Source organism: Esox lucius, chromosome 11 (assembly GCF_011004845.1).
Source record: "Esox lucius isolate fEsoLuc1 chromosome 11, fEsoLuc1.pri, whole genome shotgun sequence".
Lineage (NCBI taxonomy): Eukaryota > Metazoa > Chordata > Actinopteri > Esociformes > Esocidae > Esox > Esox lucius.
In genome coordinates, this window is record NC_047579.1 from 28,057,342 (window position 1) to 28,072,462 (window position 15,121).

The 15,121-nt window shown below is 44.1% G+C and overlaps 1 protein-coding gene across 3 annotated transcripts in view; it reads right to left on the reverse strand.

Moving 5' to 3' along the window:
- The window catches only part of kcnh6a (potassium voltage-gated channel, subfamily H (eag-related), member 6a), a 44,323-nt gene that overhangs the window by 3,512 nt on the left and 25,690 nt on the right, over positions 1 to 15,121 (reverse strand). For all 3 annotated transcript variants that reach the window (XM_029123617.2, XM_029123619.2, XM_029123618.2), the window contains 5 exons: positions 3,269 to 3,694; positions 2,709 to 3,126; positions 2,391 to 2,590; positions 1,568 to 1,820; positions 7 to 200 (listed from right to left, as the gene is read on the reverse strand). In XM_029123617.2, the coding sequence (XP_028979450.2) occupies positions 7 to 200; positions 1,568 to 1,820; positions 2,391 to 2,590; positions 2,709 to 3,126; positions 3,269 to 3,694 (1,491 nt within the window). The remainder of the gene's footprint in view (positions 1 to 6; positions 201 to 1,567; positions 1,821 to 2,390; positions 2,591 to 2,708; positions 3,127 to 3,268; positions 3,695 to 15,121) is intronic.

The window sequence follows — 15,121 nt, forward strand, 5'->3', positions numbered from 1 at the left end:
ACTCACATCTCTGAGGTTGAAGGTGATCTCCAGGTTGGTCCAAAAGCAGTCTGAGAAGTCTGGGTACATGTCCAGCACCTCCAGCAGGTCATCCCTGAGGATCTTATGGAGGTCACAGTAGGTCAGAGCCCTCACATCCGCACTGGACTTGCCTGGGCGTCCAAACAGATAGATGGGCTCCCCAAAGATATCATTCTTACCTGCAAACAGAAAGAGAGAAAGAAAGAAAGAAAAGAGAGATGAGAAAATATAAAACAAAGACAAAGGGGACGAGAGGTGTATAGATAATGACAATGGAGAAATGAAGAATGTCACTGAAAGCAATGCTTGAATAAAGAAATAATTGGAAACATAAGGGCTAATGACAACAAAAATCATAAATAATAAACAAAGCCATGAGAAAGTGAAAGTTTTGGAATACAGGAATGCCAGAATAGATTATTTCTGCTTCATCATTTACTGACTTCTCAGAGATGCTGTAAAAAAAATATGCTAATGGTCTACAATATTCCAATTAAGTCTGAATTTGTGTCCACTTAAACAGCAAAGAGGAGACAAACCAAAACGAGACAGGCTAGCGTGTGTCTGAGTGATCTGCCTATCGGTAATCCATGACACTGTGGAATGGAAGTGGAACTCTGCCCAAACACCTCCGGCTAGACAGCACAACACCACGCAACAGTGTGTGTGTGGGAAAGAGAGAAAGGGAAAGAGAAAGTGAGGAAGACACAAACAAATAAATTGACCAACAGAGCAGACTCCAAATCACTGATGAAAGACGCAAAGGTAAACCTTCCGCTCCAACCAACGCAGGGACCATTCTACCCAGGACAGTAACGTGTACTTGTATACAGAGAGGGACAGTGTTGCCCATCTGCCTACCCAGTATGGCCACCACCCCTTTCACCTCCACCCTTCTGCCCACCCAGCATGGCCACCACCCCTTTCACCTCCACCCATCTTCCTACCCAGCATGGCCACCACCCCTTTCACCTCCACCCTTCTGCCTACCTAGCATGGCCACCACCCCTTTCACCTCCACCCTTCTGCCTACCCAGCATGGCCACCACCCCTTTCACCTCCACCCTTCTGCCTACCCAGCATGGCCACCACCCCTTTCACCTCCACCCATCTTCCTACCCAGCATGGCCACCACCCCTTTCACCTCCACCCTTCTGCCTACCCAGCATGGCCACCACCCCTTTCACCTCCACCCTTCTGCCTACCCAGCATGGCCACCACCCCTTTCACCTCCACCCTTCTGCCTACCCAGCATGGCCACCACCCCTTTCACCTCCACCCATCTTCCTACCCAGTATGGCCACCACCCCTTTCACCTCCACCCTTCTGACAACCCAGCATGGCCACCACCCCTTTCACCTCCACCCATCTTCCTACCCAGCATGGCCACCACCCCTTTCACCTCCACCCTTCTGCCCACCCAGCATGGCCACCACCCCTTTCACCTCCACCCATCTTCCTACCCAGTATGGCCACCACCCCTTTCACCTCCACCCTTCTGCTTGCCCAGTATGGCCACCACCCCTTTCTCCACCCTTCTGCTTACCCAGTATGGCCACCACCACGTCGTCCCTTAGTATCTCTATGGACCCTCTGGAGATAAAGTAGAGGGCAGAGAGGACGTCCCCCATGTGGACCAGGGTGTCCCCCGGTGGAGCGTGGGTGGTCTTGAAGCGCATGGCCAGCGCCCGCAGACAACCCTTATTGGCCCCTTTAAAGGCCCTGCAATTCTGGAGCAGGCTGCGGTTCAGATGGAGACAGATATCAGCCTGCAAACACTCAGGGAAACCCTTCAGCACCTATAGGGAGAAATAAAGGGGGATAGAGAGGAGGGAGAGAGGAAGGTAGAGCAAGAGTGTGCAACAGAGAGAAGGAGGAATATATATATATAAATATGGAAGGAGAGTGAGAGAAGGAGGAATATATATATAAATATGGAAGGAGAGTGAGAGAAGGAGGAATATATATATAAATATGGAAGGAGAGTGAGAGAAGGAGGAATATATATAAATATGGAAGGAGAGTGAGAGAAGGAGGAATATATATAAAACAATGGAAGGAGAGTGAGAGGAGGGGAAAAGAAAGATGTAGGGATAAAAAAAAAAAGTTGGTGCTCACTATTGACTGAGGGGAGAACTGTGATGACCTCTGTCCAGATTGAATTGACAGGCCCTGCTACATCATGTTCCTGTGGTGTTAGAGGCCCAAGGCTCCTTCTACCAATCAGCTGGACACACTATCTATCCACTGACACAGGACACACCCTGGGTCTCCCTGACCCTCAGGTGTAACGAGTGTGGATGCGTGTGTGGATGCGAGTGTGGATGCGTGTCTCTCTCTCTCTCTGTGTGTGTTTGAGGGTGACTCACGGCGTTCATGTCGATGCCGTTGGTGTAGGACCAGGCGTGCTGGAAGTACTCCTCCAGGCGCTGCCGCAGTCCCTCCGGGATCTGGTGGAAGCGGATGAACTCTTTGACTCGCAGCATCTGGGTGTGGTAGCGGGCTGTGCCCGAGTACAGCCTCTGGATGATGGCCGACACGTTACCAAAGATACTGGCATACATCAGAGCTTCGGGAGAGGCACAGAGACACATTTCAGAGTCATCCACCTAAAACCGATAGGTGGACACTACAGTTAAAGCCACGCAACACGAACACGCTCCAGAACACTGAGGCGACGCACTCACAGCCGATAAGCATGACGCAGATGGAGAAGATCTTCTCAGGGTTGGTGTTGGGGGAGACGTTGCCGAAGCCCACGCTGGTCAAGCTGCTGAAGGTGAAGTAGAGCGCCGTGACGTATTTATCCTTGGTGGAGGGGCCGGAGGCGGGGTCCGTGTCGTTGTACTGCTTCCCGATCTGCTCGGCCAGGTTGTCCAGCCAGCCGATCTTCATGCCTCCGATGCGGGCGGAGCTGGTGCGCTCCACGTTGCCGATGGCGTACCAGATACAGGCCAGCCAATGGGCGATGAGGGCAAAGGTGCACATGAGGAGGAAGAGAACGGCTGCGCCATACTCGGAATAGCGGTCCAGCTTCCGCGCCACACGCACCAATCGCAGAAGCCGTGCAGTCTTTAGAAGGCCAATCAGAGTGGTGGTCTGAGGCTGAGAGGAGAAGAGAGCTCCGATGGAGTTAATTCACAAAGAACGACGAGATATACAACAGAGGCTTTGCTAAACGTGTTTTCCGACCGACACTATGCATACATTTTACTAATATATCCCACTTTTCGTCGCTCCACCTCACCTCGTCAGAGCCAGAGCGGAATATGAGCAGGTCAAATGGAATGGCCGCCACTATATCAATGAGGAACCAGCCTTTGAAGTAGTGCTGGGCGATGCGGCCCGGTTGGCTGACCACCTCGTCGTTGTGATTGACGTAGGTGGTCCGGAAGTTGATGAGGATGTCCACGATGAACATAACGTCCACCACGAGGTCCACCACGTTGAGGGGGTTGCAGGTGTAGCCGCAGGAGCGCCGGAGCTCGTCCTCGACCTCGTTGAGCAGGAAGGCGGCGGAGTACGGGGTGAAGACGGCCGTGTAGATGACCAGCAGCAGGATGATCCAGTCCCACACCGCCTTGAAGGGACTGTAGTGGAGGATGGTCCACTTGTGGATGCGAGGGGCCTGGAGCTTGTACTCCGGCAGGACGTCAGCCCCCAGGGACAGCACCTAGTTGGGGAGCCGAGAGGGTCAGAGAGTCCTGTTACGTATAGATTACTCACGGACAGTGAAGGTGCATCACAATGGCCCGTTACCAATCGGCTTTCACAGCCTTGATTAGGATAGCAACAACGTCACAACTGATATGAGAAATGTAAAATGTAAAGCATAATATTGCGCTAAAATGTAGTCGACCAAAGCAGAGGACCAGAAGTTTTAGGGCAGTGGAACAGAATGAAGAATGTCCTTGTTATGCCCTTTGGTTGAAGGCAGGGCAGCAGAAGCTTTCTGTCCATCCACATATAGCATCTGACACCGTGGGCCTATAACTCACAAGTCTATCACATCCGGCAAGCAAACCCACAGAAATCTCCACAAGCTGCTCAAGCACTGTCCCAATTCAAACAGCCTCTATTCGGAGTCCGCAGGGAGAGACAGACAGGAGTGGTGTGTTCGTTTCTGTTCAATACAATTCAGAGCCTGGGGGTTGTATGAAATCATAATCACAAAAAACCTCCCACACGTGATTGCAAGTCCGATTTCGAACCCTTCAACATACATTGTTCCACACCATCAGTACAGGCGAACAGGAAACAACTCAACCACACAGATTCTATACTAAATACAGGAAGGAATCTTAGTAGCTGTTCCCATAGTGACATCACATAGACCGTTTAAGTGCTCCAACTGACCGGCACAATGATGAAAGCCTCCATATCCAGGTGCTCTAGTCCATCCTGGTCCTTACCACGGTGGCAGGAGGACCAGAAGGAGGAGCAGCAGGTCAGCCTGGTCCTTCTGAAAGTCCCCAGCAGCCCGTCTTGTCCCCCATGGAGCAAACATGTGTTCCCCCGTTCCATCCTCGCCCACTATGTCCAGCGAAATGACCCAGACCAGCTACCCAGCTGTTAAGTATCCGCCCGGCTCTAATGGACTGATTGGGAGTGGATTCTCCGCATGGCTGCCGGTGGCCCTGTTCCTCCAGCCCCTCCCAACTGACTGCAACTCACCTGCCGCACCATGTCCCTCGGCCAATCACGGAGCAGGGTTAGTGCCCTAATTTGCACGCAAATCGACATGGACCGTTGCAGAGAGCTGGGTATTTTTCGGCTGGTTTTCACTTACCCCTGTTTTGTCAGTGCATGTGTCGGGAGGCCGTATCAGTCAATACTGTCTGTGTGGTTGATGTAGTGGTCAGAGTCAGTGTGACAGCGCGGGCATCATCCACGCCACGGTGACACACTGCAGGTTGACCGTGGTGAACAGTATGCTCTCTGATATTACCCGCCTGTAGCTATCTCACTCAATATTCAACATCTAGCCAACATGGCTGCTGTTGAACCTGAACCGGCTCGTCCAGCTTTGAATATATTTTGCATAACTATGAACATGGTGTAAAAGATGAAAGCTGCCCAAGGCAACTTTCATCTCTATTTCCAAAACGTCCCTTTCACCTATTGATTAATTATATTAATTATTCATTGAATGGCATTCATTTATTCTGCCAACAGTAGTTCATGCTTTGTACAGTAGTTGAAATGCTGTTCTTTCCACTTGAAATGGAGACCATGTTCCAACTCAAATGAAGCGAAAAACAATGTTAACTAAAGTCCCAACATATAGTCCTAGACAATCTACTGGCCAGATTCTACTGTCCAGTGAATTCCTAGGCATTCTACTGGCCAGATTCTACTGTCCAGTGAATTCCTAGAAATTCTACTGGCCAGATTCTACTGTCCAGTATAGTTCTAGGTGTTCTACTGGACAGATTCTACGGTCCAGTACTGGCTTTTTGTTGCTTCTATCACCGGAGTTAAAATCCAACAACATACAGTCAGTGTCCCACTACATTTCATTCATAAGGTTCCCATAATATCCTTTCATTTGGACAATATGTGATGTTTAAACAAAAGTGGAGGTGCAGTTGTTTAAATTGGAAGTTGGTTGTCTTAAGTTTTTTTACATTCTAAGTACATTCTCTGTACATTCTACATTCTGCAGTTTCCTGTAAAAGCAATTCATGTAGGTAATTCTAGAAAAGAGGTTCTCTGAGATTGGGTACCCACGATCCTGCTGGTTTTATTTCTTGCTACCTAACTGCACTGCATTCACCCGGTGTCCCAGGTGTTTTATTTCTTGCTACCTAACTGCACTGCATTCACCCGGTGTCCCAGGTGTTTTATTTCTTGCTAACTAACTGCACTGCATTCACCCGGTGTCCCAGGTGTTTTATTTCTTGCTACCTAACTGCACTGCATTCACCCGGTGTCCCAGGTGTTTTATTTCTTGCTACCTAACTGCACTGCATTCACCCGGTGTCCCAGGTGTTTTATTTCTTGCTAACTAACTGCACTGCATTCACCCGGTGTCCCAGGTGTTTTATTTCTTGCTAACTAACTGCACTGCATTCACCCGGTGTCCCAGGTGTTTTATTTCTTGCTACCTAACTGCACTGCATTCACCCGGTGTCCCAGGTGTTTTATTTCTTGCTACCTAACTGCACTGCATTCACCCGGTGTCCCAGGTGTTTTATTTCATGCTAACTAACTGCACTGCATTCACCCGGTGTCCCAGGTGTTTTATTTCTTGCTACCTAACTGCACTGCATTCACCCGGTGTCCCAGGTGTTTTATTTCTTGTTACCTAACTGCACTGCATTCACCCGGTGTCCCAGGTGTTTTATTTCTTGTTACCTAACTGCACTGCATTCACCCGGTGTCCCAGGTGTAAGTCAGTTCCAGATTAAAGTGGTAGAATGAAAACCAGTGGTACTCTGCATGCTGAAGTCTGGAGTTGAGAACCATGGATCTAAAGATTAAAAGCCAACATTCTGCTGACCACAACATTCCAAAAATGTATCTAAATCTCCCTCTAAAGCTTTTCTTTCCCAAGAGTCGTTTACTGACGTGTAATCAGGAATATAGGGCACTACATGTGCCATTAAAAAGGGAGAATGCCTAAGCCAGGGATAACCAAAGCACGACGAAGACAAAGATGAAGGAGACGGGAGAGAGCAGGAAATAAAGGGCCACGCTGTGACCATCACCTTTCAGTCACCAAAGTACATAGAACTGTGTTTTCCTAAAAATGTCCAGATAAAGTGGGCCAGCGATGCGCACGCCTCTGTCCATCCCGAAAAGGACTCAAAGAATCTTCTGAAATCTATGTGTCCACCACACTACTCTCTGAAGGAGAACCAAGACTACGGCTGTTCCATCTCCCATTTGTGAATATCACAACCTTAAAAACTGCCTATTTTGGCTATTAGAGCATAAGCTGAGACTATCACAACAGCCTTTCCCAGACCTCCCTGCTGAAGACTTGGTCCATACCAGAGGACTCGACAATGAGCCACACACACGTACACAGTGATTGGCTATTCACCACCTAACGAAGGGTGTTGTGATTGTAATTTGATGGGTAATTCAAGGAAAATGCCGAATAGTATTATCGTAATCAATGTGATACTGAACTCGGCAGCCAGCACAAAGGGTCTATAAATCAATGCAAAAGTGTTGCCCTGTGGACAAGTTGTTGATCTACTGTGTAGCTTGGCTGTGTTTATTCTGAAGTCCTACGTATTAATAACATTATGTTAAAGTTGCATAATGCGAGATATTATTATGCTAAGTTTTATGTGTTTAGATAACAAAAGGAACGTATGTTTGTATTCGCATGCAGGATGTCACGTTCACATGTATTCGTGTTCTGTCAAAGCCCGCAACTGTAATTAGCTAATGGGCTTCAGGTACTGTGTTGTATTCTAGGTAGCCAAATCTCCTGTATAGATTGGGTTGTATGAGTGACACTGTGTTGACGAACAATGAGGCTACAGGTACAGCGATACTATTCAGTAAACACACTGAATTGCTCTCTCCCTTGACTCTCCATGGGTATGTGATTAACCAAAGTGACCCCTATAAGAACAGGCATATTCCTACAAATTATACATAGATTTTTTTTTCTTCTCAGAACTCTAGTGGTGCCTCCAAAGGTCTGATTTAACCTTTGTAATTCAGAAATTAATCATTTAAAAGTTAAATAATGAATAGGTAACATTTGCAACAGTTTCAACAGTTTCAGTTTAGTACATGGTGGCATATCCTTTGCATGCTATTATTTCCTACAGTCTGAGACCCATTGACATTTGGATTGACATTTAATTAAATAACCAGACGCTGTTACCCAGAGTGACTTATAGGAGTAAGTTCATACACATTCCTATCAACATAGACATCATCAGACATTAGTTCTCTTTTCTGTTCATGGGCTGTCAGTAATCTTCTGGTCCTGATTGTTTCAATGCCTTTTTGCCTTCAGAACATAACACCACTACCAACATATTTCACAGTTATGGTGATATGCCAGTTCCTTTTTTTCTTCATACTTTGCCTTTGCCATTACTTTGGTACACATTCATTTTTGTCTCCATACTAACTAAATTACAGTCACATATTTTCAAGGAAGAGAACTTGTCTGTTTAAAGAACTTGCCATGGCAGTTAGCATTCACACATTGTTATTAAAACTCCTAATCAATAGCAGGGAACTGGAATTGTAATGCCTAATGTGGAAACTGTATGTGTTCTCTATTTTACTGTTCCGTAGCATATCACTTTCAAAGAGAAAATGATAAATAAATATCTTGCATTGTTTGCTATTGGGTTATATAAAGTGTGGATGAGATTTGATTATGTTAAAATTAAATGTATGTCTGATCAATGAGACGTTTTGTAGTTTTGTCACATACTTAAAAAAAAAAATCCAAGTTGATAAAAAATATAACTGTAATATAGCGTGAACTATGTGCTTCCTCTTTTTTGTATTCTTTAAAATTAAATGTTGTAATTTAGTTCACTTAATGATAGGAAAGCATGGAGTGGCTAGAGAAACAGGTATTTAGAAGGACAGAGACAGAGAAGAAGAACAAGGACATTTGGCTGAGCCGGGTGACAAAACCCTGTTGCCAGAGGGCCTACTGCACCAGACTCTCACCCTTCCTGGCTTGTGTAAATGACACAGGACACTGAGGCCTCAACTGGTGACAAACAAGCTGCGGAACTGCATGTTCTGTGAAGTAGCAGAATCAGAAGAAGTCCTCATTTCTCTATGCATCAGCTCTGTATCAGCTAACGTCAAGGACATAACAGTTTTTCAGAATCCAAACACTGTGCCAATAAACGTATGTTTAATGAGACATAAAGACACTGAAAAATTATTATATGGTGTATGATGAATAGTATGTGACATTGGCAGTCATTGTATATGACAATATACATTCAGTACACAATCATTATTAATGGATGAAGCATCATTGTCCAACCCTTCAGCTCCTCTGCTAGATATTAGCCACTCATAATACATTTTTGCAGTTGAGTGATTGTCACACAACAACTCCTCCTGGAAAGGTCTTCTTCAACCAAAAGGTCCCTGGTTCTAATCCCCCTACCACCAAGGTTAATGCAATGTCATTCTGTCCCTAAGTAAGACACCCTAATTGCTCCTCCACCCTACCTTGCAAATAAATAATTGGTTTAGAAAACATGAGTAACAACTGTTGTTAGCCTATTTAAACAGATGAAGCAGAGTATTACTCTCCCAGGAATGACCTGTTGCACACGTGAACCTCACTTTGAATGGGATTGTGATTCATGGAGACACAGAGTATGTCTGAGACAGGGTCACTTACTGACATGCTAATATTGCTATAGGAAACAGCATGTTTTTTAAGAAGCTTGGCCATTGGAGTGATCATGTGACTGTTGCTCCTCTTCAATTCCACTCCTCAGCCTTCCTTAGCCCATGTCACCTTGATAAATGTGATTCTTTTGATTATCTTGTGCCATATACTTTTTTATTGTAATGTCTTACATTACATCTCTGTCAACAAATTCAATGCCAAGAGTATTATTATGTTATTGATGGATTGATCATGACTTTGCAGATCACCTAACAGTGCTATCTGCAATGTTAATTGTCCCGAAATATTATACATTTTTAGCTCTATGCTGCAAAATCTTTTGAGATATTTGTATGCCCTATCTATATAATAGGAAAAAATGTCATATATTAATTTAATCTGAAAACAACATTCAACAAGCCTTCTTCACTCTAAATCTTGTGTTCAATACAGCAAAAACTAAGCCTGTCATGCCCCTGGTCCTATCACCGTGACGGATCAGCGCTCGAAGCAGTCAATCGCTACAAGAACCTAGGGTTTGGGGTTGCATTATCCTTTACACACCACACCACAAAATTGCAAGGAAAAGTCCGATCTGGACAGGGATTTCTGTAGAGACATCGCTCCTCCATCACTCCCTCCTCTAGACTTCAAGCAACCATCCCGCCTATGCTAGATTACGGCAACACCATTTACAGATTAGCATCTAAGAGTGTTCTTGAACGGCTAGGCATTCTAAACCATTCTGCCATTAGATTTCTGCCAAGTGGCCCATACAAGACCTACCACTGCACGCTATACTCTTCTGTAAATTGGCCATCCTTGCACACTTGACGTGGAATCCACTGGCTTGTTCTCATCTACAAAACCCTGCATGGGCCGGTCCCTACTTATCTTGTAAATTAGTTACGTAGATCATCCTCTTACTACAAAACACGTTCTGCCTGCCAAATACTGTTAAATGTTTCTAAAGCGAACTCAGCCCTTAGTCGTTCATCATTCCAGCATACTGCCTTGGACTGGAATGACCTACAGAAGATTCTAAAACTAGACACATTTATCTCCGGATCTTCTTTCAGGAATTCTCTTGTAGACACTTTGTCAGAAGTCTGCAGTTGCTTTAGAACTTTCTGAACATTTGGACCACGTGTTTCAATTTTTTAAAGCTCCTTCAAGGCCTGTTATCTAACTCCTTCTAAATTGTTGTTTTTCCTTGGTGCTTCCCACCATGGTCCTAAATGGTCATACGTTGTCTTGGCTGATCGGTTTTCCTTTGGGAAGCTTTGTTTGTGCATTGTGCTTTGTTATGGTTCTTGTATCGTTTGCCTTGCTGGATCGCTCAGGTGGTGTTTGTGCTGTGCGTACTGTTTGATATTTTCCTCTTCTAGTATTATATTTCATTCAGCTGATGAGTCCCTGTTTATTTTTATATTTTCCTTTCGTACCCCTTCATTCCCTTGTGTCCCTTCCCTCAAGAGGATGTCCTCCTCTTGCCAGGCTGTAGTAGGAAATAACAATTTGTGACTTGCCTGATTAAATAAAGGTTAAATAAAATAAAATAATAATTAAAAGCTCAACATTTTGAATCTTACTGTCAGTAAAAAACTCATATACATTCAAATTTATAGCAATCATTTTCAAACAATTTCGATTTCAGACAATACTTTCAGACAAGAGGGTATTACAGTATATAAATGTCCATCTCATCACATTCATCACTCCACCAGGAAGTACTGGCCACCTAAATGCCTGGAAAATAATGCATTCACCGACAAACAACCACAATTTCATTTGCATGTCCCAACATAGGGTTGCCATATCTGATTGCCATGTTTCAAAGGGTTTATTTGTCATTTGCAATAACAAGTTATGGCAATGAAATGCTTGGTTTTCCTACTCCCGATAGTGCAGTTAAAAGTTAAAAGTTACTGACTCCTTGAGGTAGGTCAGGTGCCAGCAAGCTCATCCATTCAAGCCATACTTGCACCTGCATCTGTTATTGAAAGAAGATAAATCAAAATTGAATAGTGTCCATGAGCCAGACAATTTAAACTCTAACGTCTCCTGTAAGTTGTTCTGGACAAAACATCTGCTAAATTACATAAATGTAAAATGTAATAGGATTGTGACTTGTTCAAAAATCCGACATTCGTATAGTTGAACTAACATAGAGCATAAATACAGTCACTCACACACACACAAACATAGATTCCCTTGTCAGAGTAATTTCACATTATTGATATAATGTCCAGTCCTGTTTCATAATAACAGCCTGAATAAGATCCATGCTGTCTCCACACAATGTCTTACCTAGACCACACTGGGCGTATAACTGCAAACACGAACTGTACTTTTGTTTTACACAATACCTTTTAACAACAAATCTTATATCAAAGTTTAAAATAAAAATAATATTTCAGTAAAAAGATCCAGTTTGAAATATAAAGCTATATTCAGTACACCAATCTATTGCATAGCTTTTTTTAAACAATTTCTTTTTCTCCAGAAATTAAATGTAATTAATGTACATTCAATGCATAAGGAAGTGAGTGCACAAATTCCAAGGACCAAGAAATAACACAAAGATCAAATACCTTGGAGAAGAAAGCAACATAATTATCACATAATCTAAAGAAAATGGGCAACAAATGACACAAGCCAAGTTATGATGACAAAAATATGACATTAGCACTATGAACAACCTCCATAACCTCTGTGTCACTGTCAACAACACAATAGCGTTAACTAGCCAGCTTTAAACAACCATTTGAGTCAACACACAAGAAGGAGCTAACTAGCCTGCCATAAACAACCAGGTGAGCCAACACACACAACGAAACTAGCTAGCCTGGTTGAAAGCATCAGGTGAGTCAACACACGATGAGCTAACCAGCCTGCTTTAAACAACCACGTGAGTCAACAAACATGATGAAGCTAACTAGCCTGCTTAAAATAACCAGGTGAATCAACACACATGATGGAGCTAACTAGCCTGCTTAAAATAACCAGGTGAATCAACACACATGATGGAGCTAATTAGCATGTTATAATCAACCAGGTGAGTCAACACACATGATGAAGCTAACTAGCCTGCTTAAAATAACCAGGTGAGTCAAAACAAAAGAAGGAGCTAACTAGCCTGCTATAAACAACCAGGTGAGTCAACAAACCTGTTGGAATGAGCTCATTTGATACAAACAACCAGGTGAGCCAACACACATGAAGGAGCTAGCTAGCCTGCTGTAAAAAAAACAGGTGAGTTATCAAACATAATGGAACAATCTAGCCCACTACAAACAGGTGAGTGAACAAATACGATTAAACTAGCTAACCTGCTATAAACCACCAGGTGAGAGGAGAGACACAAATAGAGGGTGAGAAAAAAAGTGTGAGGTAGAAACAGAATGAAAATAACAACTCTAGGGAGCAAGAGTAAAGTTGGAGTACTCACAGGTGTAAGTTTCTGTTTGAGGCTCATGTTGAGTGTGTCTGGGAGAGAGGGTGGGAGAGTACTGAGGGAGGTAGAGGGGAACGCTAGTAAACACTGCACTCCCTCTCCCTCTACACCCCACAGTCCAGCCCTCACAGCTGGCACTATGCAAAACAGGGCTGCTAATACAGCATATACACCACACACACACACATACATGAACATGCGTGTGCGTACATACTCACTCACTCACTCACGTGTTCATATACATACTCACGCACGCACAACCACACAAACATTCTGCTTTTATTTTGAAAAAGTCACCATTATCCACAGGTGAAGTCTAGAATTATTTAAGGAAAAAGTGTCCTAATCTACAGATCCAGGGTCTCCCTGTCAGACTGACTGTCACTCCCACTGTCTGTCACTCTTCAACGGACCACTGATTGTACGGTCAATCACATAATGTACTTCATGTTATGCAGACTAATCAATACCAGCCAAGATCAATCACAGGGGTAATGTCCCTTTTCCTGTAAGGTGCCAATCGAAATCCAATTATAAAACAGGGAATAACCAAGAAGCTCAGTTGCGTAATGAGACATAAACAAAAACTTAGTTTTGTCTCTCCTCGGAATTGATAGTAATTGCCAAGAAGCTCAGTTACGTAATGAGACGTAAATAAAAGTTTACTTATTGTCTCTCCTCGGAATTGCTAGTAACTGCCAGTAAGTATTCATTTTCATATAATTTATTGTGATCCTTGTCCAGCAGTTAGCAGCAATAGGAATATGTAATGTTTGACCAGACAACTGACCTTGTACTGAACTCTGCTCCATATCACAGCGGAGATGTTTTCATTTAGAAAATGTGCCCCTCAAAGGCAGGGGATAAGGTACATGTCAAAAAGCATGGTACTTTATTTGGAAAAAAAGCGGACGTGAAAATCCAGAGAGGGAGGTGAGAGGTTAATGTAGAATTAGCGATACCATTTACACACCAGCAGACATGAGGTGGTAGATGGCAGAAAACCAGTCAGCCTAACTGCAAGCAAGCCACACAGACAGACTGACACATACATACAGTCATAGTCTGTCAGAGAGACATGGAGAGCGTGTCTAGGCTTCTGCTGCCCTCTACTTCCATTAGCCCTAAAGGCCAAGGTCATTATCAGTGTCAGGCAGCGAAGGGGACGCTCGATAACGCCTGCTCCCAACGCCTCCCCTTTGTGAACAACGTTTCATAACCACCCGCCTTGACCCCTCCCACCTCTGCCAGCAACACACACAGACATAAGACCTAGCCCCATTTATCATCCTCTGACGTCACTGAAAAATACAATGATGCTACCTTCTGGAAGTCTAATTATTGACTGTGACAAGAAAGAATATTTGAAACAGACTAATTTATAACGGTAAATGGCTGGGAACAATGCAATTTTCCATTGTAGTCGACCGAGGAAGTGCATTGAAATCCCAAATCCAGTCTATATGAAACAATTGCATCATATCTTTTTGGAGTGGTGTCAACAATTTAACATCAGTTGCTAAAAACATACTGAAAGGGCAGGTACAGGTTTGGAGGAAGTAGAGAGTGGTGCATCTATTGGCCTGATTGATTTTTCCACTGGTAGGAACTAGGAACGCCCCATGGTTTCCCATGTGCAGGGCAGGGGGCATTGATACCACTCCCTCAGAGGTCACATCTCACATTGACTAATGCTAACACCGGCATTACAATGTAAATTTCATTAGAAATTGAGGCAATTGTATTCACATAAACCCTGCAAAAACCTGTAAAAACTTTTAACTGTTCTGTCAGAACATATTTTACTACTGTACAGTGCCTTCTGAATCATTTCAGAATCAACCTTCTCGATGCAAACTTATTGAATGTTCCCAAGAGAACAATGGACTTCCTCATAGTGAAATGGAAGAAGTTAGGAACTACCAAGAGTCTTCTTAGTGGTGGCCATCTGTGCAAACTAAGTAACCAGGCTTGAAGGGTCTTGGTCAGGGTGGCGACCAAGAGCCCAACGGCATTTCTATGTTTAGAGTTGCTCGGCAGAGATGAGAAAACCTGCCAGAAGGACACCCACCTCAGCAGCACGACATCAGTCAGGCTTTTATGGTAGAGTGGCTTGACCTGAGTAATAGGCATATGACATATCACTTGAAGGACTCTGAGAGCATGAGATCTGATCAGACCAAATTCATACAATTAGACCTGAATGCCAATCTCTATGTCTGGATAAAATAAGGTACCACTCATCACCTGGCTAATACCATCTCTATGTCTGGATAAAATAAGGTACCACTCATCACCTG